Source organism: Poecilia latipinna, unplaced genomic scaffold (assembly GCF_001443285.1).
Source record: "Poecilia latipinna isolate Pla-1442-1.1 unplaced genomic scaffold, P_latipinna-1.0 Scaffold689, whole genome shotgun sequence".
Classification (NCBI taxonomy): domain Eukaryota; kingdom Metazoa; phylum Chordata; class Actinopteri; order Cyprinodontiformes; family Poeciliidae; genus Poecilia; species Poecilia latipinna.
In genome coordinates, this window is record NW_015113305.1 from 173,589 (window position 1) to 200,391 (window position 26,803).

A 26,803-nucleotide genomic window follows, 5' to 3' on the forward strand; every position below is an offset into this window, starting at 1 on the left:
TTTTGGTTACAGTCTCCAGTGTGCTTATGAGAGGCAGAAAACAGTAGCTTAGATACAGGGACTCCTTCCTTCTTTAAAAACAGCAGTACATCATCAAGTAAACAGTAGCGCTTATTTTTGTAGTTCATATGGTTAAAGTATTATCACGTCTTTGGATTTTTGTCTTAAAGCATTAATTATTGTTTAGCTATTATTGTTATATTATCATTATTACAGGTAGAATAAGGACTGGTAGAAAATAAACAGAGAGAAAAAACAAAAAATATCAGGCATGAAGGGAGGAGACGAATAAATTAAGAGTACAAAAATAACATTAATAACATCCAAAGTGGGTTTTTTTCCCCCCTCAACTTTGCAGAAAAGCTCAGTACATGTGGAAAAGAGAGCTACGTGTCAAACATCCAATGAAGTCTCGAGTCAACCATACAAAAGCTAAATACTGTACATTTACCCCTCACATTATTAAACACTTTAGTTTTAATAGGTTTTTTTTTTGTAACAATCTATCACCCATAGGTGAAAAGCTCAGATCTTTGAAATGCACAGATGTTTGTGAAAATTTCCTGACATGGTTTGTCCCAAGTTATAACTATAGGCGTCTTTTGTTTTAGAAACAGATCATTACAGTTTGAAGATCACATCTAAGGAGGAGCCATGTTGATCTGAGCATAGAAAGCTTTACATTAATCATATAACATTGTTAAGCCATTGGTATATTCAAATAAAATGGAAAGGCAGTAATTTACCTTACCTGAACATATGAAAGCTTGTCTTAATCTTTTCATTATCATGACACAGTTATATTGAAGCAAGACAGTTTGTGTCAATCCATAAGATTTTATATTAAGAAACTATTACTAAACACACACAATGTAAATTCGAGTTTGGTTAGAGTTTTCATATACAGTATAATGGTTGAGTGCTATAAAAAATAGTTTACCCCTTTTTGGGACAAACTGGCCTTTACATACTGTGCTATTTGGGCTGTTATCCACTAAAGGAACATACAAGGAGCCACATGTACAACAGAAGACTTATCATTGGCTTTTGGGAGGGTGAAGTGGTATTATAGCACCACATCAGTCTGTTGGTACTCACATTACCTCGGACAGCTGCAGATCTCACCCCTCACCATACAGACGTCCGCTCTGCAGTTTGTTACTGAAAACAAACATGTTTAAACTAAATAAACAGACATATAAAATTTTGGTTATGAGCTTTGGAATCTGAGACAGTCTTTACAAAAGCTCTATGCAAAATACCCATAGGTATTTCAAGGATATTATTCAGTTATTTTTCCTTCTTCCATTTCCACTGCTTTGTTTTCTTCAAGTCGTTTTTTTTTTTTTTTTTTTTTTTTTTTTGGAGTTCGCTATTTACACTAAAATCTCTTCAACAATTTATTTTCCAACCTTGACCAGACTGGAACTACATGCTACACAGCTAGTTATCTAGCAATGTCCGGTGGAGGGCCCACTGTGAGTCTGTCATGCAGACTGAGAGGTAGACTGCAGGTCTAGCTGGGCAGTGAGGTCACATACTTGAAGAATGCTCTTTGGCCTCTGTGGCATGGTGTTTTTTTCTTTTTTTTCATATAAAGATGGAGTTTGGTGTAAGAAGGATACTGGAGAAGAGCTTGTTTCAACAAGAAAGGACAGACTGGGAAATAGTTAAGGAGTAATATGAAAAGAGGAAAGCTCTGGTAAAGAGGACTTGGTTTGGGCTCTCCTGTACTAGTTAAGAGAGTTTCTCTTTGGGCCACTGTGGCTCTGCATCTTTGGGGTGTTCAGGTTATTGGTTTGGCAGCAAGTAGACAGTAGACTCAATGCGGTATCTCTGGAGTCAGAAGTTGGAGGAGGGCTTTTACTGGGAACATATTTGAAAGATGCAGTCTGCCTTTCTAAGCCCTGTCTCTCTCCTCTGCTCTGGCTGAAAGCTCAGCTTGTTCCCTCTCAGCAGTCTCAGAGGTCAAGCTCCTGGCTCTCTTCTCCTTCGCTCTGGCATTCTGGAACCACACCTGTGAAATTATTTTCATTACTATGTATCACATGCTGAACTTCACAAGCTTGATTGTCAATCTTTAATATCATTTGGTTGCTTTTTACTTACCTGGACCACACGTGGGGGCAATCCCAACTCTTGGCCCAACGTCTCACACTCAATACGGTTTGGTGTGCGGTGGTTACTGTAGAAGTTTTTTAGCTGAAGTACCTGGAAGTGACTCATCTGTGTCCTTTGGCGCTGCTGCTGATGGTGGTGGTGCTGTTGCTGACTTTGTGTCTCACTCCAATCTGAGCCTTGATCCCCGGATATTTCAGGGCTTGAAGAACCTTGGTCAACCATACTGCAACTCTCCTCACATGGGTAGTCGTCATCATCATCCTCATATTCATCCTCTTCTTCTGCATTTTTCAGGTTGGCGGAAGAAGAAAAAGAAGCCATTGGTGGCTTCAAGCTAAACTCTTTGTTAATCATGTCATAGCCAGGGTTGTGGATAGGGGTGGAGGAGATAGACGGACCTGGTCTTTCTGTGGCAGATGTCATCGCCATCACAGTCTGTCCACTGGATCCATTGCCTATTGACAGGTTGTAGCCTGCTCTTTCAGCCTCCGCCCAGTGGCGTGATCTCATATGAGCATCAAGAGCACTCTTAACTTTGAAAAGAGCCCTGCAGAATGGGCAACGCAGGTGGTTCAAACCAAAGGTGAAACTTGATCCTGGCCCCACTGACCGAAACTGTCCTTTTCTTTCTCTTGCCCGTGTGTTCTGAAACCATACCTGTGAAAAAACATTGGATTTCTTAATGTTCGGCATAGTCAACAAAGCAAAACGATTTACCTACTCATCACTTAAATCATACCTGAACTACGCGTCTTGTGAGACCCACATCTCGTGCAATACTCTCAAGGACTCCTCTGGTGGGGTTAGAGTCCAAACTGTACCTCTGGTATAACACTTCAAGCTGTTCTGGAGTGATGGTAGTTCTCTGACGTTTATCCCTCCTGTGCTCATCTTCGACCTCCCTATTGCCTCTTTGGCCTTCAAAACTAGACTCTGATATATGTTTTGAACTCTGCTTTGTGGGGCTCAAAGAATTGCTAAGAGTGTTGCTACAATGATCAGAGAATGTGTTCTTAATTTGGATATTGTTCAAGTGTGAAATCATGGGATGTGTGGGACTGGGGTGTATCTGGGACATGGCCCCTGAAAGCATTTGACTTGCCATTAAAGTTGGGTTTGGATGAAGCATCATGTAAGGCATGGGTCGGTCTGTGAATCCAGAGTGTAAAAGTTGTACCTGGGACTGAGCTGCCAGGAGATGCCTAGTCTGATGTTCTTGCCACAGCTGAAAGGATGGCAAAGCCATTGGGCAGAGACTACATTGGAATTTTGCTGGGGGTTGAGGCTGGGTTTCAGTTGATAGGCAAGCTGTTGTATCAGGTGCCCAAGGCTGAATTGTTTCTGATTCTGGAGCAGAGGAGGGGCTTGGTGATGGGTCAGCAACTTTTTCACAAGGTTGGGTTCTTGAAGGACTGCATGTAGTTTCCTGGTTTGATTTAGCGTTAGTCAAGATTTGTGTTGTACTATTTTGTAAAGTGGATGCAGCACAATTCTGGGGCATTTCTGCCAGATTTCCAGGCGGTGAATCAGATACTGTTTTTAAAGTCTGAAGGACTTCTTTGTGTTGTGCGTCTGCATCTAAAAGTGTACTTTGACTGTTCCTAGAAACTGGGCTCGTGTTAGCCTGAGTAGAGGTTATTTTGTCTTCATGTTTTTTTGTAGCAGATGTTTGCTCACTTTTGGTTGTGTGAGGCTCATTGTCGGAGCAGTGAATGGAAGAATCAAGGGAAGGTGAATCAGGGTGGGAGTAATACTCATATGTCAAATCCATTGAATTTTCATTATGAGGGTTTACTTGTCCTCCATCTTCATAGCTGTTGTCCTGATGATCAGCATCAGTCATGTAACAACCATCTCTTTGTTTGTTGATGTTGTCAAGATTGCTTTTTCCCTCTGCTCCGTCATCTGATCCACGGTCTTGATTCTTGCGAGCTCTCTGTCTTGCATTTTGGAACCATACAACAATAACTCTGTTAGGAAGGGACAAGATAGCAGACAACCTATCGTATTCTTCCTCTCTAGGGTAAGGGGTGGCCTCAAACACCCCCTGCAAAGTCTCCAGCTGTTTTTCTGTAAAACGAGTTCGGGAAGAGCGTCTGCCTCTCTGGGGCTCTTCTATCATCTGGTGTTGTGGGGAAGGGTTGGTGGAAAGGGCTGGGGAAAGTGAACATGGAGAAAGGGTCAAACACTGCTTTTTGGTTGTATCTTCTCTGGAATCATCCAGTGCTGTGGTTGGGGGATTGTTAAAATTGTAAGGAGAATCCTTGTCTCGCTGGCGCTCTTTAAATAGTGTGTTGCGAAACCAGTGTTTAATTACTTTGTGAGGCAGACCTGATAGACTAGACATCTGGTTGATCTCTTCATCACTGGGAAGACTATTAATATCAAAGTGTTTCTTTAAAACAGACAATTGATCTTCAGATATTCTTGTCCTGGTTCTTTTAGCCTGCTGTTGTTCTGGTGTGCATGGGCTGACCTGGCTTTGCTGTCCTGTTTGACTATGTTGTGATTGACCAAGCAAACTTGTGTTAAGCTGTGGAGAATGGCTTAGCAAAGCTGAGCTGGGTTGAGGTTGCTGGGCAAGCAAAGCTGGGCTTAGCTGTGGCTGTTGCCCTAGGAGTGCTGGGTTAAGCTGAGATTGGTAAAGTTTAGCCAGCTCAGGGTTAATGGTTGAGTCTAACCACGGTTGAGTTTGGAGAGCCATAGACTGCATCACAACAGGCGGTATGAGTGGTAGCTCCATGGGAAAAGGAATTGGTGGAAGAGGAAGCTTCGGTATGGACAATGGGGGTATGGAAAGCTGAGACAAGGAAAGAGGAAGCATGGGTATTTTAGGCAATGATAGAGTTATTGGAGTTGTAGAATGAGATGTAGCTGTACCAGATGTATCAGGGATTGGAACCTCCTGCTGTTTAGGCTCTTGTGACTGAGAAGGGGAAGACTGAGATGTTACAACAGAGACAGTTGTTTTCTGATCTTTTGTTGTGGCACTTGCTTTATTTATTGGATCTGAAAATGGTGGAGTTGGTGAAGATTCCAGTTTTTTCACATGAGTCTTAGTGTCTGTTGGGGTTTCTGGTTCTTTAGCTATGGTAGAAGATGCAGCTTGGGTGGAAACAGCTGAATTCTCTACCAATTTGTGCTCGGTAAGGGGGTACATCTGGTCATACTGTAGTCTATATTCTTTGGAAAATTTCTCCAGAGCATCTGTGGGAAACAACATTCTGTGAAGATACTCCTGGTGGCTTTTTAAAATCAAGGCATTAGAAAACAGCTTGCCACAGTTTCTGCACTTTTCTCCAGTTTCACAGCATTTTTGCTTCGTGTTTGGAAATAAATTATCTTTATTTTGTATTTTCAAATCTATGTCTTTGTTGCTTTCTATCCCTTGACAATTGTTATTCCATCCTTCCATTTTCTCAGTCTGTGCAAGAGTAAATTCATTTTTTTCCTGGTCTGAATACTCTTCCACCTTGCTTATGTCAGCATGTTGTATAATCTGCAACTGGTGTCTGTGTCTGCTTTGTAAATACTGAAGGGCCAGCTCATAGCCATAACTCTGGAGCAGAGCTCGTAGAGGCTCCCCATTCACTGCAGCATAGGGCACTCTTGGAGGGGGACATTCTGATCCAAGATGAGTAAATGAGGAACAAGCCACTTCCTGCTTCTGATTCTCCTTTTCCACGTGTAGCTCATCTGTTTCTTCCTTAACAATGGAACCATCTTGTTCCATTTCCGTTTTATTCTGCTTGTTGGAGGACCCACTGTAGATCACATCAACTTTTGCTTTGCTTAGTGAATGGTCAGTTGACTGGTTAACAGTAGTATTTGAACTTTGTTTTGGGTTGGGTTTCTGCTCTGACTCAGACTCCCTTTTAGAATCTGTCTTAGTCTGTTCTTCTGGAATGACTTTAGAAGATACTTCGAGACCAAGATCTTGGTTCTTCACACTGAACTCTGGGTTAAGCTTCACGTCTGACAAGTAAAATGGTAGGAGTAGTTGTTGTTGAAGGGAAAGCAGGTTATCTGGTGCCAGTGAAAAGTGCTGTTTAAAGAGATTCTCTGGTCCTAAGGGAAGGTGATGGATTGCCTGGGACTGAAGGAGTGCTGTTTGCTGTTGTAGTTGAGCCTGGACCTGTGCCTGAGCTAGCTGTTGCTGCTGTAGTAACATCAATTGATTTCTTGATGCAAGAAGCTCTGCCACTCTCTTTTTTGCTTGCTGAGACTCTGCTGGGTCAGAGAGGGTGGGTTGAGTATCAGTGAATAAGCTAGAGCCTACTAAAGATGACGTTGGAACACTTATCCCATCTGGCTTTTTGGCAATAGGCAAACTTTTGGATGTTTCCTCTCTGGTAGCAGCAACCTGGGCAGTGGAAGAAGGGACTGACCCTGGAAGAGCTAAGCTTGACTCTGAAGTCTGTGTTGTTGAGTTCTGGGCAGCACGAGCTCGAGTCTGATGAAGAACAGAGCGAAGATGGATGTCCAGTGTAGAACTCTGGCTATAGCCTACTCCACATAATCGGCAGCGATAAGGTCTAGGATCTGGGCCACGAGGGGCCTCAGGAGCTGTAGAATTTGTGCCAGAGTCTTGCAGGGCTCTTCTGGCACGATGGAGATGAGATACAGAATTATAGTGCACCAGAAGAATTGTTTTCTGAGTAAAAGATTCAGAGCATATGGTGCATTTATAAGGCCTGGATGGGTCTAGATAACGATCCATTGTTGGGTTTGAGCTTTTCTTGACAAGAAGGCTAGAACTAGGTTCTGATGCAACCTCCTCTGGTGATCCTTTCTCAACCTCAGCTGAATTCTCCTCAACTCCATTAGCTTCATGGACAACCTCCTTCTCTTTAGCTTTATCTTCCTTTTGTTCTTCCCTCACCTCAATGCCCAGGGTTTCTTCATCTATCTTGTTATCATCACCCTCTCCTGCTTCTTCCCCAACTTCAGGTGATAAACTGCAATCTTGCTGTACTGAATTTATGTTATGTTCCATATATGGCACAGTGTGTGGTGCTAAGAGAGCATTCTGTCCCTGTGTGCTGTCCTGTTGCGAGTGCGTGTTTTGAATGTGTCTCTGCAGGGCCTCCTGACTACGGCATTGTCTAGAACAAAGGGGGCACTCTGTCGCCGCCCTCATGGCATGGTACTGCCAGTGCAGCTGGAGCTTCTCCTGAGTGGGAAATGCCAAGCTGCACCTGCTGCAACGAAACCGGTAACCATGACGATCCGAAAGGGGAGAGGGGTCGCTGAGAGGGGAGATGGGTGGAGAGGAAGGAGGTGTCTGAGTTGGGGACTGAGGAGCCAGAGTGCCGCTTGAGGGGTGACTGGCGTTGTCTTCTAGGGGTGGGGTGAGCAGTGCTGTGACATCTTTGGGTGCGGCAACATCTCCCTCGGTGTTCTCTACTAAGATACCTGCGAAATACATCAGAAAAGATGATTGTAAAAATTTAGTCCAGAAGAAAGTTTTGAGAATAAGCAAACAACATTTTTTTTTTCTTTTTCAAGAAAAAACTGTGTTATATAAATAATGTTCTGTAAGAGTTCTAAACAGCTCTACACATTGTTTTACCAACCTTTATTTTTTTGTGAACAAACAATAGACCCTGCAGTATGGTAGCACTTTGCATCATTGCTCTTCTTGGTTTTAGTGTTCTGAATGTTGTTCGTAACCAAATCCTGTGGTTCTGACTCCAGCAGAGGCTCAAGCTGTTCCGTGGATGGTGTCACCTGGAAAAAAGTAACACATTATCAGTTGTCATTGCTTCTAATTTCCAGGCATTCTAAGAGGCCATTTACGGACTGAAAATAAAATGAATGTCTGGCATTGCTGTGCTTTTTTAATCTAGCAATATGAATAAAACATGTCTCATTGTAGAGTAAAATAGCAAGCAAATACCGAGTCGTACAAAGACAGACGCATGAGATTACTGTAACAATATCATAAAACATTCAAACGTATCGTTAAATTTTGCACCTCCCTCTATAGCAGTACAAGAAGCAAGACGCATCAGTTTGTTAATAAAAATACATGGTTGAGATATGTGTCTCTGCCCTTCAGTTCCAATGCCACATGGCCCAAGGGTTTAATAAAACTTTACTGAGCTGAATAATTAATTTATTTAAAATAATTCGTCATATAGGAAACTCCATCCTCTCTGCTTCAAGCAGTGAGGGTAAATAGTATATCTATGCAAACAGCTAGCCACCCTGAGGAAAGGACAGAGAGCCAAAGATGAGATTTACATGACAAGTCTTCACTGCGTAACAGCTTCATAGCTGCAAAAGAGAAGAACAACCACACATACACACTGCAGAGAAAACTGAAGGTCAGACTTAATCTAGAGAGCGTAATTGGAAAGCAAGGTACATAATGGCCATCATCACCTCAGTCTGAATTAATGAACCTCAATTACTATCAGAGAGAGTGAGGGAGGGGAAGGTGTGGAGGGATGGAGGATTGGGGGGGCCAAGGGGTGTAGAATATGAAAAAGCGATAGACCAAGGAGAGGGAGAAAGTTAGGGGGCAAAGAACACACAAAAAAAACGCTCTGGAGAAAGACAGTGAGCAAGGGAGGGGGTAATGCATAAAAAATTGAGAGAGGGCTTGGGAGAGACAGCAGGAAAGGGGCAGGACAGAAATTGCAGAAAAAGAGTGATTTGTGAAGCCGGGTGTGTGGGGGGGGAGGACGGCAGAGGGGAGAAAGGGTGAAAAAAGCAGTCATGAAGAGGAGGGAAGAGAGCAAGAGACAAAGGCCACTTAGCATACAGGCCAGGGAGATGGAGGATGGTGATGTGGATAGATGACCGGTCATTGTTAGTTGGAGAGACACAGTAAAAAGCACGGGGGCCCCTTTTTAGCTTGACTGCACTTCTGGTAATAGAGGGCTACTTAAACATGCATTATAGAAAGACTGGCTTTTCCTACACTCACTCACTCAAACCTACTCTCTTTCCACTCTGCAAGACGCACACACACACACATCCACAGAGAACACGCGGCTGCATCAAAGATGATAGCGAGGAGCTACTTAAACATGCATTAAAAAAAGCGCCTGCCTTTCTCTCTGGTGCCTTCTTAATGGAATTGTCTCCCTACATTTCAATCGTTCCCCACCATCCCCCAATGCCTCAGCTTCTCGTTTTATTTTACTTCCTGATGAATGAAAGCAAAACACATACACAGTTGCACACGCTTACCGTGCTGATGAGCTTGTCTACGCAGTCTTGCGCCACACTGTGCACGTGTGTTAGATGAGGTCGAAGGTGTGAGCACGGGAGTTTAACCTGGCACAATGGGCACTGGACAGTCTGAAGGAGAAGAATAGGAAAATTTAACAGGCACAAAAAAATGTATCTATTTTATCAGAATTAGTAACAAAAAAAGGCATCATATTAAGTGTCAATGAAGTGTTATAATTTAGCACTGCATTTATTTTGTACTTTATTTCATGCTATATTTACTTGCATGAGCACTTTCAAATTATTAAACTATTTCAACTGCTTGCCTGCTGGTTCTCGTTTTGCTGGTGTATTCTGGGGCGTTTGGTTGGGATGGAGGTTTCCATTTCTTCATATACAGGGGACGACCGCTTTGCTGGAGGCATTGGATCTCTTCTTTCTTGTTCTTCTTTTGTCTTTGCTTCAAGTAAAAGTATACACATTTACGGTGGCTTCAATTTGCTATGGACTGTATAACTGTTCTATAAGTTGAGTTATGTGTGAAAGCTTTGAAGAATTTGTAAGAGCAGCAATACCTGCTTCCTCAGAATTTTTTGCCCCTAAATTACTTGTGTCTTTGGTTGTGTCCAAGGGATCAGTGCTGGTCTCACTGAAACTCTCCATGTCCTCGATAAGTTCTCCTAGAACAGGACAAGTAATTATGATATGCAAACATAAGACCTTATGTAATATACTATAATAAACAGGTTAATTGCATGTATATTATTCTCCTGGCAGCACCTTTCAAAAAGACCAATGTATTTGAACCACACTTCATTCCTCTTGCTTGACTGCAAACTCTATTGATCACAAATTGATTCTGCATTAGATTCTCTCAGAGGTGGAGTAGACCTAAAATGGACTGGCAACACACAATCTCGTCTCAATGAGTCTTAATTTGCAGCAAATCAAATTTAAGGATAGATTCATTTTGCAAATGAAGCGTTGAACTACTTATTTCAGGGGTTACGCAGTCCACACACTCCAGACAATATAAATACAGCATTTCATCTTAAGCAGTCTGTAGAGTAACGACTAATCTCCGCCTCCCACAGTCTTTTTCCAGCTGATCTGTTTTAGTCCATTGATTAGCAGGTGCTAGTTAGCTGTTGTCAGGGGTGATTGGGGATATAACAAGGATGTGTATTGACTAATCGCTTTGTTTGATCAATATCCCAGCAACAGCCATTGCTCATTTTCTCACTGTTTTCATCTCAATCCTCTGCTTACCCTCTGGAGTCAGCAATGGTTCAGAGCATTAAATCAAAGACACCCTCAAATAGGCATGGGCAGGTTATCAGTGTCCAGGTACACCAAAATAAAAAAACAAACAAAAAAAAACTAGGATTTCAAACCCTCTTCAGTGACACAATTTCTCTGGATATAAGGTCTTTTGATTAGAAGTCATAAAAAAAAGCTGGATCAACTGGAAGACTGCGGATCAGCTTGCTGAAAGAGGGATACTGCATGTCTCCATTGCTTACAAGAAAAACAAATTTCTTCTTTTGAAAATATATGTATATAAGCATCTATATAGAACTTCAAACTTTACCGGAGCCCAACTAATTAACCTGGTAATATTGAAAAATGGCAAGTAGGTAGAATACTCTGCACTATCTGCATGTTTACTTTAAAAACTACTACCAAATTTACCTAGTGATCATTTTGTAGTTTTCTTTAAGTCTGTTTAGAGAATCAATCAATCAATCAATCAATCAAATTTTATTTGTATAGCACAATTCAGCAGCAAGGCATTTCAAAGTGCTTTACATAATTAAAATAAAAACAGAGATTTAAAGAAATCAAAATGACAAAATGACAATAAATAAATGTTACACATAACATTATGATGCCAACTGTGATAAAAATCTGTTAATACTTTTGCATAACCACGATTAATTGTAGCTTTCTTGTTTTAAAAATACTTAATCATATAGTGTTACACTTTAGTTTTTTTTTTCTTCTTTTTTACTGTGATAGGGTGGCAAAGTTATAGAATTTTGAAAGTAGGAAGATTTCCTTGGAAATTTATGTGAATTAAAATACATTGCTGGGACTAATTGGAAATAAACATGGGATGTAAATCATTAAAGGAGGTCCTATGGTTTTATATATTGCTGGGGAAAATATATTACAGCATAATCTTGACTAAAACATCTGGATTTCAGGCAAGTACACTTGAGAATATCTGTGCTATTTACACACACCCTACTCGGGGCAACTGAGGCAACACATTTGGACTCAATCATGGAGTGAAGTAATTTAATTACATAACATTTGTCATGTAATTGTATTATATAGTATATATATTATCCATATATTGACATATAGTACAAATGTGTACCTTGAAAATATCCCAATTAACCTGCAAATACCACATGATAATGTATTAATAAAGTAGATGGCTATATGATAACTATGGTGGTAACTGTAAACTGCAATTTCTAGCGTATGTGTGTGTTTAAAGGTTTATTTCTATTTCTTATAATTGTTATTCAATTTGCCCATAATTCACCAAGAACTTTTGGAATTATAATATTTCCAAAATTTTCCACCTTAAAGCTGCAGTATATAACCTTTATAAAAAAAAAAAAAAATGTTTTCTATATTTTAAAAATTGTCACCATGTAATGATAGCATAGCATGAGGTAAATGATCTGTGAAAAAATGAAGCTCCTCTGCCTTCTTCCTGTGGTAACAGCTCCAGGAGGAACGTCTCAGTGCTGTCAGTCATGGTAGTGTATTCGCTGTTCAATGTGGTAATGACCGGAAAACTGTTTATCCATCGTCATTGAGGGCAATGCCAGTTAGCTTGAGCATTCATGGCAGGCTCTGCTATTGGGCAGAAGCTGTCGTGTAGCAGAGAGCAATTGGGAAGATGTGAGTAGCACCTACACAGGCATGATTAACAGAGCTGAGATCCTCCTGGCTCTGATTAGTTGATTTTGACCAGGTGCATTTCTGCAGTTACCACCGGGAACACTAGGAAAAGGCAGAGGAATTGTATTTTTCCACAGATCATCTGCCTCATACCATACTGTAATGCCGTAAATTAAAAAAAACATTTTTTTTTAAAGTTACATACTCCAGTTTTAACTTCTGATGGAAATTTGCCTTAAATTTACCAGCCTTTTGCAACTCTACTATGAAATTAGGTAACACTTTATTTGAAGAGAGGTGAATAAGACTGTCATGACACTTTCATAAACATGACATAACACCTGTCATGAACATGAATAAGCCTTCATGAATATTTATGACTGTTGTCATAAGGTGTCATGAGTAAATCATGACACTTTTAATACAAAGTTGACATTATTCAAAATGTCTGTTATGACAACTTGACATTAACCAAGAAATCATTACTGATGTAAATTTGTTATAAAAGTATTACTGATTGCACTTTAAAAATTAGGTAACTTTATGTTATTAAAGGTAAAGTTTAAACAGTAATGATTTCTTGGTTAATGTCAAGTTGTCATAACAAAGACATTTTGAATGATGTCAACTTTGTATTAAAAGTGTCATAATTTACTAAATGACGCTTTATGACAACAGTCATAAATATTCATGAAGGCTTATTCATGTTCATGACAGGTGTTATGTCATGTTTATGAAAGTGTCATGACAGTCTTATTCAACCCCCTTCAAATAAAATGTAATCTGAAATTATTACGTTTTTACTGAAAGTTAAAGTGAGTATCTCAGCATGACTACCCACACAACTCATAGTCTCACCTGTGATGCCACGTTGGCATTTTCTGATGGTAAAAATGGCTGCCAGCTCTTCCCCACCCATTGGCTGCAGCTGAAGTAGCCCTTCTCTTTGTTGATGGGCTGACGTTTGACTGTGTTTGAGTACTTGAAGTTTAGAAGAGGAGGAGTGGTTGCATAGAAGACAATGGAACAGCCATGAACCTCCATCAACCTCACCATCATACTGCTGCAGGAACTAAAATTGAGATTGAAAGAAAACATGGATTTTTTTTATTGTGATTATTATTATTATTTAAATGCAAGATTTGCTAATTCTACTGCACAAGGATTCTGGAAGGGATACAATCAAATGTGTTTTTGTGCCTTACTTTGTACACTCGAAAGCTCGCTCCGTGTTGTGAAGTGAGAGAATGTCCCTGTAGCTTCTCCAGACTGCTTGTTACAAAGTCACATAGGTTGCACCGTAGCTGGATGGGGTTGCCCTTAGCAATGAGGGAGGCTCCCTCCTGACCCCTGTCTCCGCCCTCCTGGAGGTGAGCAGCAAGCTGGTAGCGGGTGCGATGTCTGTCAGTCTGGCAGTGTAAGGAGAAGTTGGCCCTCAAAGGGGTGGTATAGCCACACAGTCTGCAGTGGCAACCACCTGCAACAAGGGAGCACCACTCAGACTGAGGCAAAGAGCGGGGAGCATTCAGGTGTTTCTCTACAGACTCTAAGCTGTCGGAAGAAAAGCACAAGCAGACAAGGCATTGGAACACGCCCTGGGAGAGGGGTGCAGTAGGAGACATAGACGGGGCTGGAGGAGGAGACGGGGAGGGAGAGGGGGACGGAGTGAGCGTAGACCCAAGTGTTACTGGTTGTTCTGGAACCTGCTGACCAGTCAGTCGCATGTTCAAGGTAAGCTCAGCACCTAAAAGGAAGTAAAACAATTACCCCGCTTTATAGAATCTCGTGTTTAAAGTAAGTTATGTTAGGATATATGAAGCAACACATTCCTCACCTGTGTTTTGTAGGTGTTTGAGATGTGGGGCCAAACCCCTGCAGTGAGACAGGTAGTACCCTCTCTGGAGCCGCAGCATGTTGTGCGTGTGTTTCTCGCTAGTGGTGTGTATGCGGAGGTTGCGAGCGATGCTGGTTTCATAGTCGCATACATCACATCGCCACCGCTTACCGTGAGAGTGGGAGTGAGCAGGTGATGGGATTTTAGCAGGCTGGGCTGTGGGTGTTGGAATAGCGAGTGTGAGCTTGCTGTAAGGTTGCTCATCTACTGGGTGACCACTGGATGAGTTGCTGTTGTTGGTACTGAGAGTGCTTTGCATTTGACTATTTGCATGTCCCCCATTTTGAACATTATTTAGATGTTTATCAGATTGCATGTGAATGCTAAGGTTGCCCTTCGACGAAGTAGCATAGTCACAGACTTCACAGCGGTAGGGCTTGTAGCCGCAGGCATATGTTTCACCTCGGGCCAAACGAGGATGGGGTTTTCCCGAAGTGCAGTACCCACACAGACCTTGTGTTCCGCCACCACAGACACACTTTCCCCCAGAGGTGCCACACACACACTGGCCTCCTGTCTCTGGATGTTTCTCCTTCATGTGAACTTGTAGTGTATGCTGAGACTTGTAGTGCCAGTTACACTTTGGGCATTTGAGAGTCTTGCAAGAATTGCGTGAGTGCATTATTGTCATGTGACTGGTCAGGGAGTTATTAGAAATGTCTTGGTTGAGGCTTTTAGGGACACCTTCTTTTTGTTCTTCTTTGTCTTTTTCATCATCCATCCCTGTGTCTAACTGACTGTCGTTTGGTTCTGGAGCTTTGGCACCATTTCCATTAGAAATGGAAGAGTGAGGAACCCCTGCCAGCACATCATCCTCTGCGGGTGCACCGACAGGATCTGTACCTGCTAGTGGAAAAGCCATAGAAGACTGCTGGGATCTAAAGCTCTGTGGAAACCCAGAAATCCAGCCCTGATCTCCCTTAATGTCTTTTACCTCTGTCTCGCTCAGCAGGGCAGAAGAGGATGATGGACAACTGAAGTGCTTTGGAGAGACTGAAGAAAAAGGGAAGGGCTTTGGACAAGAGGAGGGAGTGTGGGAGGACTTTGGAGAGGCGGCTGTTTTGCTGTCGAGTGTGCCACTGGCCTTTGCAGTGCTGGAAGAAGAGCTGTACTGGCTCTGTTGAGGTAATAAAGAACATTTGGATTTGGTTTGACTTTGGTTTGAAATGGCCTCCTCCTTTTCCTCCCTCTCCTCCATGCCTCTGCTGCTGACTGCCGCTGGGAGGTCCCATGTATGTGACGTCTCTACCACACCTTCATGCACCTTTTCTTCTTCTTCCCTTTGCCCTGACGAATATCCATCCCCAAAGTCTTCTTTAAACCCATGCTTTTGATGCACTCCTGTCTCCGGCGGATATCGACATTCTTCTTTCTGCTCACCTCCCTCTCCAGCCTTGGACCCCTCTGCGCCCTTCTTCCCCTGTTGAGGCGGGGTCAGGGATTCTTTGGCAGGGGCCCTGGCTGAGGTATGAGAGGATGACCCCTGCTCAGGAATGACTGCCAGTGTCAGAAGAGGAAGAGATATAGCCTGGGGACTGAAGTCAGCATCTCTCTCTTCTCCCCCCCCTCCATCCCCTCCTCCCTCATCGGTGTCCATACCAGAGGCTACAGCTCCCGCACATTACCAGACCACCTGTGTATTTTGGATAGATAGAAGATAGACAGAAAGATTGGAAAAAAGAGAATACATGAGTCATCTAAATAAAATTGCATAACTGTGAAGTCATTGATTAGATTCCTTGGATAGCATCTGTTCAATACAACATTCACAGTGCGCAATCCAAAGGCTGGTTACCCAGGGGTTAGCGTTAGCCCTTAATGGGAAAATCAATAGCATGAGTGCTAAACTGGGTAGAGGAATGCGGGTAAAGGCTACACAGGAGGTCTATAATATTCCTCAGAGGATAGGATTAAATAAAGAACAGTATGCTTCAGAGCTAGAGGGCTTCCATGGAATTGCCACACAGAAGATAGACGAACAGTTTTTAAAGCCATTATATTAGTCTTAGAATCTTTAGAGTGCATCAATGAACACGTACTGTAAGACAACAGAATCTTTTTGAATTAATTAGTTAACTCTTTATGCTTTTCTTGCCAATAGGCTTGCTTTTGCTAAAATTGACCAGGTTTTCCAATTGTTCAAATAAAATAGAAGATTGCATGTGGTCATCCAATTTAATGACTTTTTTTTTTTGCATTTTTTATGTAACATTATGCTTTTTTTTTCACAATATGTACTCATGCACATAAATACCATGTCCAGGACTTCATCAGGAAAATCATTCATTTTCACCTAATTTATATATTTGTGATACATAATAGAACATCTCATAAGAAAGGTAAAACAACAACAACATAAAACCCCGGCATAATGTAGAACAGCTTTCCTTCCAGTTAATAACTACTGACATTGACATGTTTTCAATACATGATGCTAAATAAGTTTTTGGCCTTCATTAAGGTTTTAAAACAATTTAACTAAATCATTTTTTTTACTTCATAGATGCCCTAAAAATAGATGAGGCCTCCTCCCTCTTAGGTTCCTGACTGACAGCTGAAATGCCATTTGACACAGATCCATCTCTGTTAGTCTATGTGTGTCTTACAATCTCATCACTGACCTTTTTATAATCAAGGTGAGACCTTCATCTACCCTTTCACCTTCTCCTTCAACCAACCATCCCCCCTCGTCCTCCTTCTTAAGCACCCCCAGTCCTCTCTTCTGTGTCCAGCCCCCACCCCCTCATTTCTTTCTGCAGCTCCAAGATATATGGCTCATATCGGTACCCTGATAGTGCTTTAATGCACTGTGTTTATGTCACAGGCCACAGACCCTTGCCCACTGCAGCTGTCCACTGTCCTGCCCAGCGATCACTGAGGGGGCCAAGCTGGGCCTGCCAGCAGCTGAGAACAGCCTCTAATCTGATAAAGATTTTCATTTACACTGTAATCAATAACCCGGGGTCTATCGGCAATGTAACTATTTATACAAGCATTCCTGGCTCTGTATTGATCACAAGTGCGGGAAACCATCATTTAGCGATGGGTGTATGTGTGTGTGTGACTCTATGATGGTGTGTGTTAATGAGTGCTCATCCTTTTGTGCTTCTGATTCTGATTATGTCAATTAAGTACACTCACCTGAAATTAAAGATGCATGAGCTTATTACAACCCCATTAAAGTTGTTTTATATCAGTGTTCAGATATTAATCCATATTGCAGGTTAGTTATTGCTTAATAATCCAACAATGATGCCAAAACATGCAACAAAAAAATAATATGCCTAGGTTCCCTAGTTGGTGTGTGTGGGTGCGTGTGCGCGCGTGTGTGTGTGTGTGGGAGAGAGAGAGAGACTCTGTGTGTGTGTGTGTGTGTGTGTGTGTGTGCGCGTGCGTGCGTGTGTGTGTTAGTGTGCAGCATAGAAAGGAGAGGCAGGGGTTTGAGGGGCGATGAGAACCAGACAGAAGAGTTGTGTGGATTTACTTTATTTTATTATAGGACATGGACTCAAAGCTGGAAAATTACTTTTGTAAAGACCCGATGGATCACATTTAAACACCAGCCTCAAGGTAAACTACTAACATGTATTCTGATTTTTCTCCCCCCCCCCCTCCCCCTCCCGGAACCTTGGTTGCAAAAGGGGTGTCTGGTACAAGAAAAACCGGACAGGCAGCATGCATGGTTCACGGACCGACTATCCGAGTCTTTTACTTCTGCTTTTGTTTACGCTGTGTCCTACACCATAGTAGCACTTTCTGATGCAACTGAATTGAGACCGATCGCGTTCAGTGGCCGGTAACAGGTGATTTGATTTGCAAACACAACAACTAAACCCTGATCTGTGAGAATTACTGGCTGCATTGACCGAACGCCTCCCCTCCTTCTCTTCCCCACTCGGCCGGCTCGCTTCCCTCAGCTTCCCCGGAACATCGTAAACAAACGACACACTTACATTTCTGCAGCTACTCCGGCACAAAGCTCCGCGCGCTGAATATGTAGTAGTCCAGAAAGCAATCTCATGGAGTCTCCGCTCATTCCTTATGAATGATCCTTTGCTGTGTTTTAACGGAGCCAAGAAGAGAAAAATCGGGAAAAAGAAAGGTGTGGGAGAGAGAGAGGGAGCAGCGGGGTCCAAGTTGTTTCCAAACAACAGTGTAATTAAAGCTACATACAGAGGTTGTAGTAAACAGAAGAGATGGGGACGGAGGGGTTTGTGCGAGCTCCAGAGGTAGAATGAGTTCTGATCACTGAGGGGAGGAAAAAACACTTGGCTCTTTATTCCTGCTAATTAGTTTCCTTCAAAAAATGGCTGAGATTATGCGCAGTGCGCATGTGCGTAATTGCGCAGACACCGCTAATTAGCCCGTTTGGATCAATAGGATTCCGCGAGAGAGAGAGAGAGAGAGAGAGAGAGAGAGAGAGAGGTGGAGAACCACACCGGAGACTGCCTGGAAAGACGAAAAAATATGGAAAGTATTAGATTTTACAGCTTAAATTATGACTTTTATTTTTTTATTTTTTTTTAATCTGCGGATGAAAATTCAGCTTTAGATTCCTCAAACGACACGAACATGAAATGTTAAATATTTTATATATTTTATGGGGAATGAAATCTTTATTTCTCACAAAAACGAATATAGAACACGGTAAGACAATAGAATTTACAATGTAAAGTCGAGGGGGAAAAAAATACCACATTCTTCAAAAGTAAAAATCCGACCTGCAACAAAATGTTACAAAAACACTCACAAGCCCCGTAGGACGTTTTTGTAGGATGTCATATTGACACTTATACTCCAGACGCGACGCAATATTCAAAGGATGGCCCATGTTTATAGACATACAATAAACCTAATTATCTTTTTACAGTGCCATATCTAGATTTTCAAAGTGATTTCTAAAAAATAAAGAAAATTAGACATATTAAAATTACTTGATTACATTTTTTTTTTCAAAAGTAACGTTTTATATAAAACAGAGAATCAAAAGAAGACAGCGATTGTCTAAAACGTGCTTTATATGAGATGCTGTTTCTCTCTTCTTTTTTTTTTTTTTTTTTTTTTTTTTTTTTTGCTTGAGCTGATTGCGCAGGCTACATTTCTGATTTAAGTTCCATGTGCCTGAAAATAAAATAATTAAACGTAAAAAGTGGGTGTCCTTTCCAATGTTTGTCCTCAAACAAGACCTTTAGGCGTTTTTTCACCCCTCTTCTCCGATCGTCAGTCCTCGCTGCTCAGCTTCATTGTTATGATAATGCTATTGTGAATTTCACGCTGGATGTGCAATCTGTCGATCGTCCATATATTTAAGTGGCACAAACTGCATTTTTTAAGATCAGACCGTATGCTCCGTCTCTTTTTTCTTTCTTTTTCTTTCTTACTTTATCTAAAGTTCTTGTTATTAAAAAAAAACGTAAAGGAGACTAGGCAAAATGTCCTATGCGGAAACATAATGCGTAATATTTAGTATTATCATATCACAGTACTTAAAAAAAACACAGCAATGCAAGGTCATATATTAGACAAGGAAATAGTCTAATATATAAATATGTTTGCATATTTTATTCGTAACTTAAATGTTCAACTGTAATTGTGTAAAAACTCAGCTTCTCCCTTTCTCCCCAATTAATTTAGCGCCAAATGATTTGTCTTGTGCGTCTGTGAAACATCATATAAATATTTCACGATTCGACTATGTTTGAAGTGATGATCTGGCAGAGGCCTCTATCAAAGACTGCAGGTTATCAAAACCATAAATCACTGCCTGCACTGTTGTCTTTAGGCATACATGGATTTTTCTCTTGTTATGGCTGCCGTTAAATCGGAGACAATTTGTCATTTTTCGGGACAGAAAACCACGACAGTGAATGGTGGCACGAGTTTTAACGTTCTATGCTGGCTCTGCGCGTCAGTCTAGCGAGGGGGGTCATATGTAATGAGGATAGTACTTTCTCAATTTTAATTGAAAAATAAATAAATAAAACTGCAAAATAAAGATGTCAATAAAGAAACCCAGATGTTTAGAAGCTTATTCTATGTGTATTACTGTATAGGCTGTGATATTTTTTTGCTTGTAAAAGATTTGGCTTTAAGCAGTTGGTTTATTAGAATTTCACTAAAACATATCACGTTATTCTGAAAATAATCATGCATATTTCTTAGCCCTTTTTTATGCCAAAACGCAGCTGGACACATTTAAGTGTGGGATATGTGGCAGACATGGTTCTTACACATAATATGCAAAGTAGTTTATGCATTTGAGACACTTTTCACAGATATTTTCTTTATTGGTTTACATTTGAGTTTGTAAATTCAGGACACACGAGTAAAGATCTGATTTCAATACAAACACAGTGTTGTGCTATTTTACTTAAATTAAAAGTATTACAGCTGTTACTGCACCTTGCAAAAATATCCTTGGAACTAAACTCAGTTTGGTCTCATTACAACAAATTTCATATTTCATTTCAATTTTATGTTACAATCAATACAACTAGGTGCAGTTAGGTGGATTGAAAGGAAATTGTATATTATTTTTATATATTTTTACAAATATAAATCTTATTCTGATACTCCTCAGTGAAATCCCTATAAAGTAAATCCTGATGTGGCAGCATGATGCTGTGGGAAGTCTTTTTTTTTTCTTTTTTACCCAAAAGGCAGGGAAGTTAGTCAGAATTTCTTGGTAGGTATAGATGAAGTTAAATACAGGTCAATATTGAAATAAAAACAATTGGAGCAAATTCTCCCCCTCCAGCACCTACTCTGAACTTAAAGCCTTAGCTACAGGGGAACAGCTTAAAAATAATGGTTCAGTCAAAGTCCAGACCGAACTGGAATTGAGAATCTATAGAAATAGCTGCTGTTCACAGACATTCCCCAACAACTTTTCCTGAAAGTGAGATACTTTCCAAAGAATATGTTAAATATTAATTTTTAGACATGCAAAGTTGGGAGAGGCATGTTCCCAACTTCCAAAATTGCAGAAAAAGTTGATGCAACAAAGAATTGACTCAGAGAGATTGAACACAAGGGCACACTACTCTTTCATTCACATTTTTATTGCAATAATTTCTTATTTTTCTACCATTTCACAACTATGCACTACTTTTTGTTGGTCTGTCACATAAAATCCCAATGAAATACATTGAAGTTTCTGTTGTAATGTGACCGAATTTGAAGAAGTTTGAAGTTTGTGAATATGCTGTGTTCGCATACATATTGCTCACACAAACAGATTGTGCTGTAACAGGCACTGGGTTGCCGTGCCCTTAGGTGTGTGCCAGGGGTTTGTTGTTTTCACTGTAATATATAGTTAGCCCTTCCACCAATTTACCCTGTCAGTGCTAATGGGGCAATTAACCATTGTGATACCCCCCAGGCAGAGCCGAAAAGCTTCCCAACTCCAAACTTGTCTTTATGACATTTATATGACAAAAAGTGGGGGAAACTGGGGACCCATCTGACACCTTGGAGGGTCCTTAATGTCACTCCCTCCCTTGCTCCAACCCCCCCTAACTGCCCCGGGGTATGGCACCACGCTGGAAGTGTAATACATCATGTACAGTAAGAGGCACAGGCTGTGTCCAGCAGGGAGAAACTTTTGTACTACTGCAGACTTACACGCCGAGTCGTGTTCTGCATTGTTCTAATTGTTAATACCCAAACTCACAGTTAACATCCTCAAGCCTGACCTCTCCCTTCATTTAACGGCTCTTCCGTGTCTGTAGGTCCTTTTGTCTGAGCTCACATTCCACCTGTCCTTCTTGCTTCCCCAAGGAGGCAATAACCTCACTAGCAAGAGCTTCCCCCTCGAGCCGTTGTCATAGTAACTTGTGGGCTGGTCGACATGACAACCCCACCATGGTCCAGAGATAGATGATAGGGCAGAAATGGGGAGGGAGCATGCACATGGGGGATTTGCACCCAATTTAATTTGGTTTCCCTGATTCTGATTTTAAATGGAATTTTTTTTTCTCCCTGTTTCTCTTTGAAGGCGCATCAACCTGCGCTACATTCACACAGGTATTTATAGGCCGCAAAAGCATACGCTTGCTAAGGCTTACGGCACCTGGATGGCCATTGCCAGAGAAATACTAATAGTTTATGTTTTAGTTACATAGAATATCATAGAAAGTGCCATCATATTGTGCTTTACATTTTTTGTTTCGTAAAAATACATGAAGGAGTGCTACTTTTTACTGCCGTGGCTTTTAAGTATAGGGTCTTGCAAATTTGTTGCTATTTCATATTTTGTCAGATTATAGCTGCAAACTGCTGTGTATTTAATTGAGATTTTATATCACAATGAATGACAAATTCTTTCTGAGAACTAATTACTACTTCAATTAAAGCTGAAAGTCTTTTGGGGTGTGTTCCTACCGGCTTTGCAGCGTTCTTCTTTACCAAATTTTCCAAGCTCAGTCGGTTTTGTTTAAGACGTGGGCAAATAACAATTTGTAAAAATAAGAAAAAGCATCCCCATAGAACGACGTGGGGATGCTTATCTAAGTTTCAACTTATGTTGTGTTCAGTGTGATGTACACAGTTAGTTTTGCACTCCCAGCGTTTTGTTTTGGTCCTAAGGTCACATTTTTATTGTACCTGGTTACAGGACCTTGCTCCTCATGTCCTCTAAATATCTGGAATCAAAATGCAGGCAGGTTTGCTTGTTGCTATCTATTTACTTAAGTGAATTGTGAACCTAAACAGTGGCAAATGTGGAGAGATTTTCATTAATGCAAAAATAACTATATCCTTTTTGTTTCGCTTGACTGTCATGCACTGTCGGTCTATCACAGTCAAATTACAACACTGAAGGTTGTTGTAATTTGACAAAATAGAAAACTCAGGAAATATGCAATATGTTGAAGTTCTCTCATTCGAGTAATAAATCCAGTGTTGGTTCTTTCACTGTTTCAGATCATTTCAGAAGAGGAACGTGCCGATGCACAGCAGCAGCAGCAGGAAGGCTCTCCTGTTAAACCTCAGCGTCAGCACCTGGTGATATGCTGACTTTGTCATAGGCTGTCAAAAACAGATCCAATGTTACTGCAGTCTGTTCTGTCAATATGTCAGTCTTGCTTGAAAATTCATTTTAATGGTTGGAATAGGCATTGAAATGCCTCAAATGTTAAAGAAACATCAGAAGGCCTGACGCTAGCTCAGCTAACTGGCTATTCCTTTCAGCTTTCCCCTAATAAAGTTGTTTCTGAACAGGCTTGTTATTATCAACCGGTTTTCCATCAGATGAAGGACTACAAATAAACTTTTGAAAACATTCTGATTGGAATGGAATTATATTATCCAGACAATATTTACTTGATTCTGTAAATGATGTTTAAATTGGGAATGTGTGTATTTCCTTTCAAATTATTACTTGTAGCAGTTTTGTTTATGTTCAGAGAATCATTTTTGAAAAAAAACATATTGTATTCTATTAATATATTTCTACAGGTATTGGCTTGTATTTGTTCACAAGAACAATTATCCCTCTTTGAACTTTGTTTCTGATTCGATTTGATCAGACCCCCTTCTTGTTTGTGTGACGGTTTCCCTTTTATTGTTATCATGATTCATTTGTTTATTTTCAAATATGTTTGATATGTTATTCATTTTATTTTTTGTAGCCCCTGCCTTGGACAGATGAATTTCCCCTTGGGGATCAATAAGGAGTATCATCTTATTTCATTTCATCTCATCTCATCTCATATCATCTCATCTCCATGGCTGTGGCTTACTGCAGTACGGCATTTATAATAATAATGTTGGATGTACATGAGAGTGCCTACAGCTAGCCAATATTTAGAATCAAATTTTAAAGATAGATAGATAGATAGATAGATAGATAGATAGATAGATAGATAGATAGATAGATAGATAGATAGATAGATAGATTGATTGATTGATTGATTGATTGATTGATTGATTGACCACATGTAAAACTAATCCACTCATAGTCCATACCTAAATCTCAATAAGAATACCTGGCAATATATGGAAAATAATTATTACAGATAATCCCCATCCAATCGGACTGAACTTGAGCTATTTCATAAAGAAGAAAAGGCAAACGTTTAAATCACTAGTTATTTAAAGACATAAACATACCCCAAAAGACTTGTAGCCGTTATAGTTATATCACGTATTTACTCAGGGTGGCTTGTCATACTTTTTTTTTTTTTTTTTGCATAAAATGTACCATTTTCCCCTCAATTCACAATTATGCCTTATTTTATGTCATAGAATTGTATGCCAATAATTTGCATTAAAGTTTGTTTCTGTAATCTCAAAAAATGTGAGAAGTATGCTTCTGCAAGGCACTATACATAGATTTTTAATATATTTGGCGGTTATCAGATCATTCTAAAAACTTAGCAACAGTGTCCTCTCGTGAGTTAAAGCGGAACTGACAGGAGCCAGCTGAAAGTCTTCTCCCGGCCACCGTACATATGACAAAATTAAGATTGTGGTTGTGAATAATAATGAAGGCGTTTGAACTGTAATCTGTGGCACTATTGCTCATTTTTAGGTGTTTGGAGATGGAAGATGAATGGGAAGAAGAGGTAGTAAAAACAACGATTGTGCTCGCGTTTAGTTTAGACAATAGCCACACTGTTAGCCTGACATAGCTAACCAGTTAGCCAAAGGAAATTGTTAAGTATGTGAGATTTTCAGAATTAATTATTATGTTATTGATGGCATTTAGATGATGATATTCAACATTATGTAGTTTCAACATAAAGAAGTCTTCTGCCGTCTGTTGTAACCAAACAAATAATGTTTTTTAGCATGTTTTTTATAACACGATGCCGAAGTTGGTATCCCATTCTTCATTTGCAATTTCACTGTATTTAACAAAACGTAATCCGCTAAAAATGTTAAATATTTGAAATGCTTGAGAGTGAACTTAATTGTTATAAACGCATTTCATATTCTATCAAATATTTAATGGAAGGGGTTGAAAGGTGCCCTATTTTTGTTTTCACAAATTCAAAAATGTTTTTCCAAGTCACGTACTGTGTTTTACAGAAAGTGCAGAGTTTAAATTTCAGATCAGTATTTTTAGACTTTGGACTAAAAACAATCAAAGACTGGAATGACTATTTGATAGATGCCAAATCTGAAGCTGCAAATCAGACTCAGGTGTTGTTTTAGGACTTGATCCCCAAACTGCATGTCTCGTTGGTTTCATTCTATATGTGGGATTTTTAAAATGTGCAGTTATTGTTAACTAAAAGTTTGTACATTCCAGCATCATTGACTGATTTTGTGTTGCCTTCAGGAGCAGCTTGTTGTGGTGGAGCTCTCTGGAATAATCAACAATGACTTTCTGTCCAAGTGTCGGACCACTTGTAAGATACTGGTGAGTTTTTGGTTATTAATTGTGTGGATTATGAACCTAAATTTTAATTTCAACCAACTTTGGATCACTGTGCATTGCAGCTGTTTGATCTTTGTCTTTACATATATATATATATGTATGTGACACAGGATATAGATAGTGAAAGACCCATGATGCAAGTTGGACAATATGTGTTTGCAGGCGAATATGAAGGTAAGAGCAAATGTTGATTTGTTCTTTTTCTGGAAATATTTTCAGACTTAACACCACTTACAAGACATCTTTTCAGTGTTTTTAATCCATTATTCTAAATCTAATGTTTAGTCAATATAAAAGAAAGTAGATTATGTAGATTCTTTAATTTCTTAAGTGGCCTCAATTTCCATTTGGACAGTCTTTAACTAGTGTGTAAGTATTTCAGTTTCTTTTATAAAAATCTCAACTCTTGCTTTAATTCCTTTTTAGTTTAAACCAAAATGCTACTCCCATTACCGTAAGGTGTTATATAAGGTGTTATATATATATATATATATATATATATATACATATATATATATATATATATATATAAAATAGACAGCATTGCTTGATTTTGTTTTCTAATGCAGTGTTTTTCAACCTATTTTGAGCCAAGGTACATTGTTTTAATTGAAAAAACTCCCGAGGCACACCACCAACCAAAAATGCAAACAAAGATACTCTGTAGCCGCCTATATTATATATATATAGTCATTCTTATCAAAGTGTCTTGAATATGAATCAAATAAACACAAAAATTTATTTTATCATATTTTACACTTATTTCAAATTGCACTTAACATGTCCACTTCAAAAATACACCTGAACAGTGCCACAACACTGTTGTGTGTGCTGCATGAATGTAGTAACATTCATGCATCATTAATTCTCGTTTTAATGTAAAATGCTCTATACCTACTGCCATCTAGTGATAATAAAATTACATGCTTGCGCCACTAGTCACTACTACAGCAGAGACACTCAAAGATGGTATTATTTGCAGAAAATTAATTCGTTTTCAAAATATCTTTTAAGACCAATTACCGTATTTTCCGGACTATGAGCGCACCATACTATAAACTGTACCTTCAAATTTTTTGAACCCCCCGCCGCCCTGGAAACTTACATAAATCAGCCGAACCGGGCTACAGGCCGCTGGTTTCTCTGCCGCTCTCGGTTTCCCATAAGGACCCAGCAGAGGGCAGCAGAGGGCAGCAGAGGGCTGCGTCCTAATAACTGCTGGATATATTAAGGACGCAGTTCTCCATCTCCAAATCCGGTTTTGTTCACACCGAGTTTACATGCAGTGGCTTTATTTCCCTCCT

At 40.1% G+C, this 26,803-nt stretch overlaps 2 protein-coding genes across 3 annotated transcripts in view; one reads left to right on the plus strand and one right to left on the minus strand.

Moving 5' to 3' along the window:
* Window positions 1-485: 485 nt before the first annotated feature.
* On the minus strand, window positions 486-18,471 carry LOC106954910 (zinc finger homeobox protein 3-like). Its single transcript, XM_015044721.1, has 11 exons — window positions 18,070-18,471; window positions 14,057-15,749; window positions 13,428-13,966; window positions 13,081-13,294; window positions 9,879-9,983; window positions 9,630-9,763; window positions 9,322-9,432; window positions 7,698-7,851; window positions 2,861-7,536; window positions 2,110-2,778; window positions 486-2,017 (listed from the first exon to the last, which is right to left on the minus strand). Exons 2-11 carry the CDS (start codon window positions 15,711-15,713, stop codon window positions 1,901-1,903), a joined length of 8,376 nt encoding a protein of 2,791 aa, XP_014900207.1. The 5' UTR covers window positions 15,714-15,749; window positions 18,070-18,471; the 3' UTR covers window positions 486-1,900.
* Window positions 18,472-24,446: 5,975 nt separating this feature from the next.
* The window catches only part of gtf3c6 (general transcription factor IIIC, polypeptide 6, alpha), a 7,026-nt gene continuing 4,669 nt past the window's right edge, over window positions 24,447-26,803 (plus strand). The window contains exons 1-3 of one of the 2 annotated variants that reach the window (XM_015044723.1): window positions 24,447-24,681; window positions 25,401-25,481; window positions 25,610-25,673. In XM_015044723.1, the coding sequence (XP_014900209.1) occupies window positions 24,658-24,681; window positions 25,401-25,481; window positions 25,610-25,673 (169 nt within the window). In that variant the 5' untranslated portion in view covers window positions 24,447-24,657. The remainder of the gene's footprint in view (window positions 24,682-25,400; window positions 25,482-25,609; window positions 25,674-26,803) is intronic. The other variant, XM_015044722.1, reaches the window with a different exon arrangement.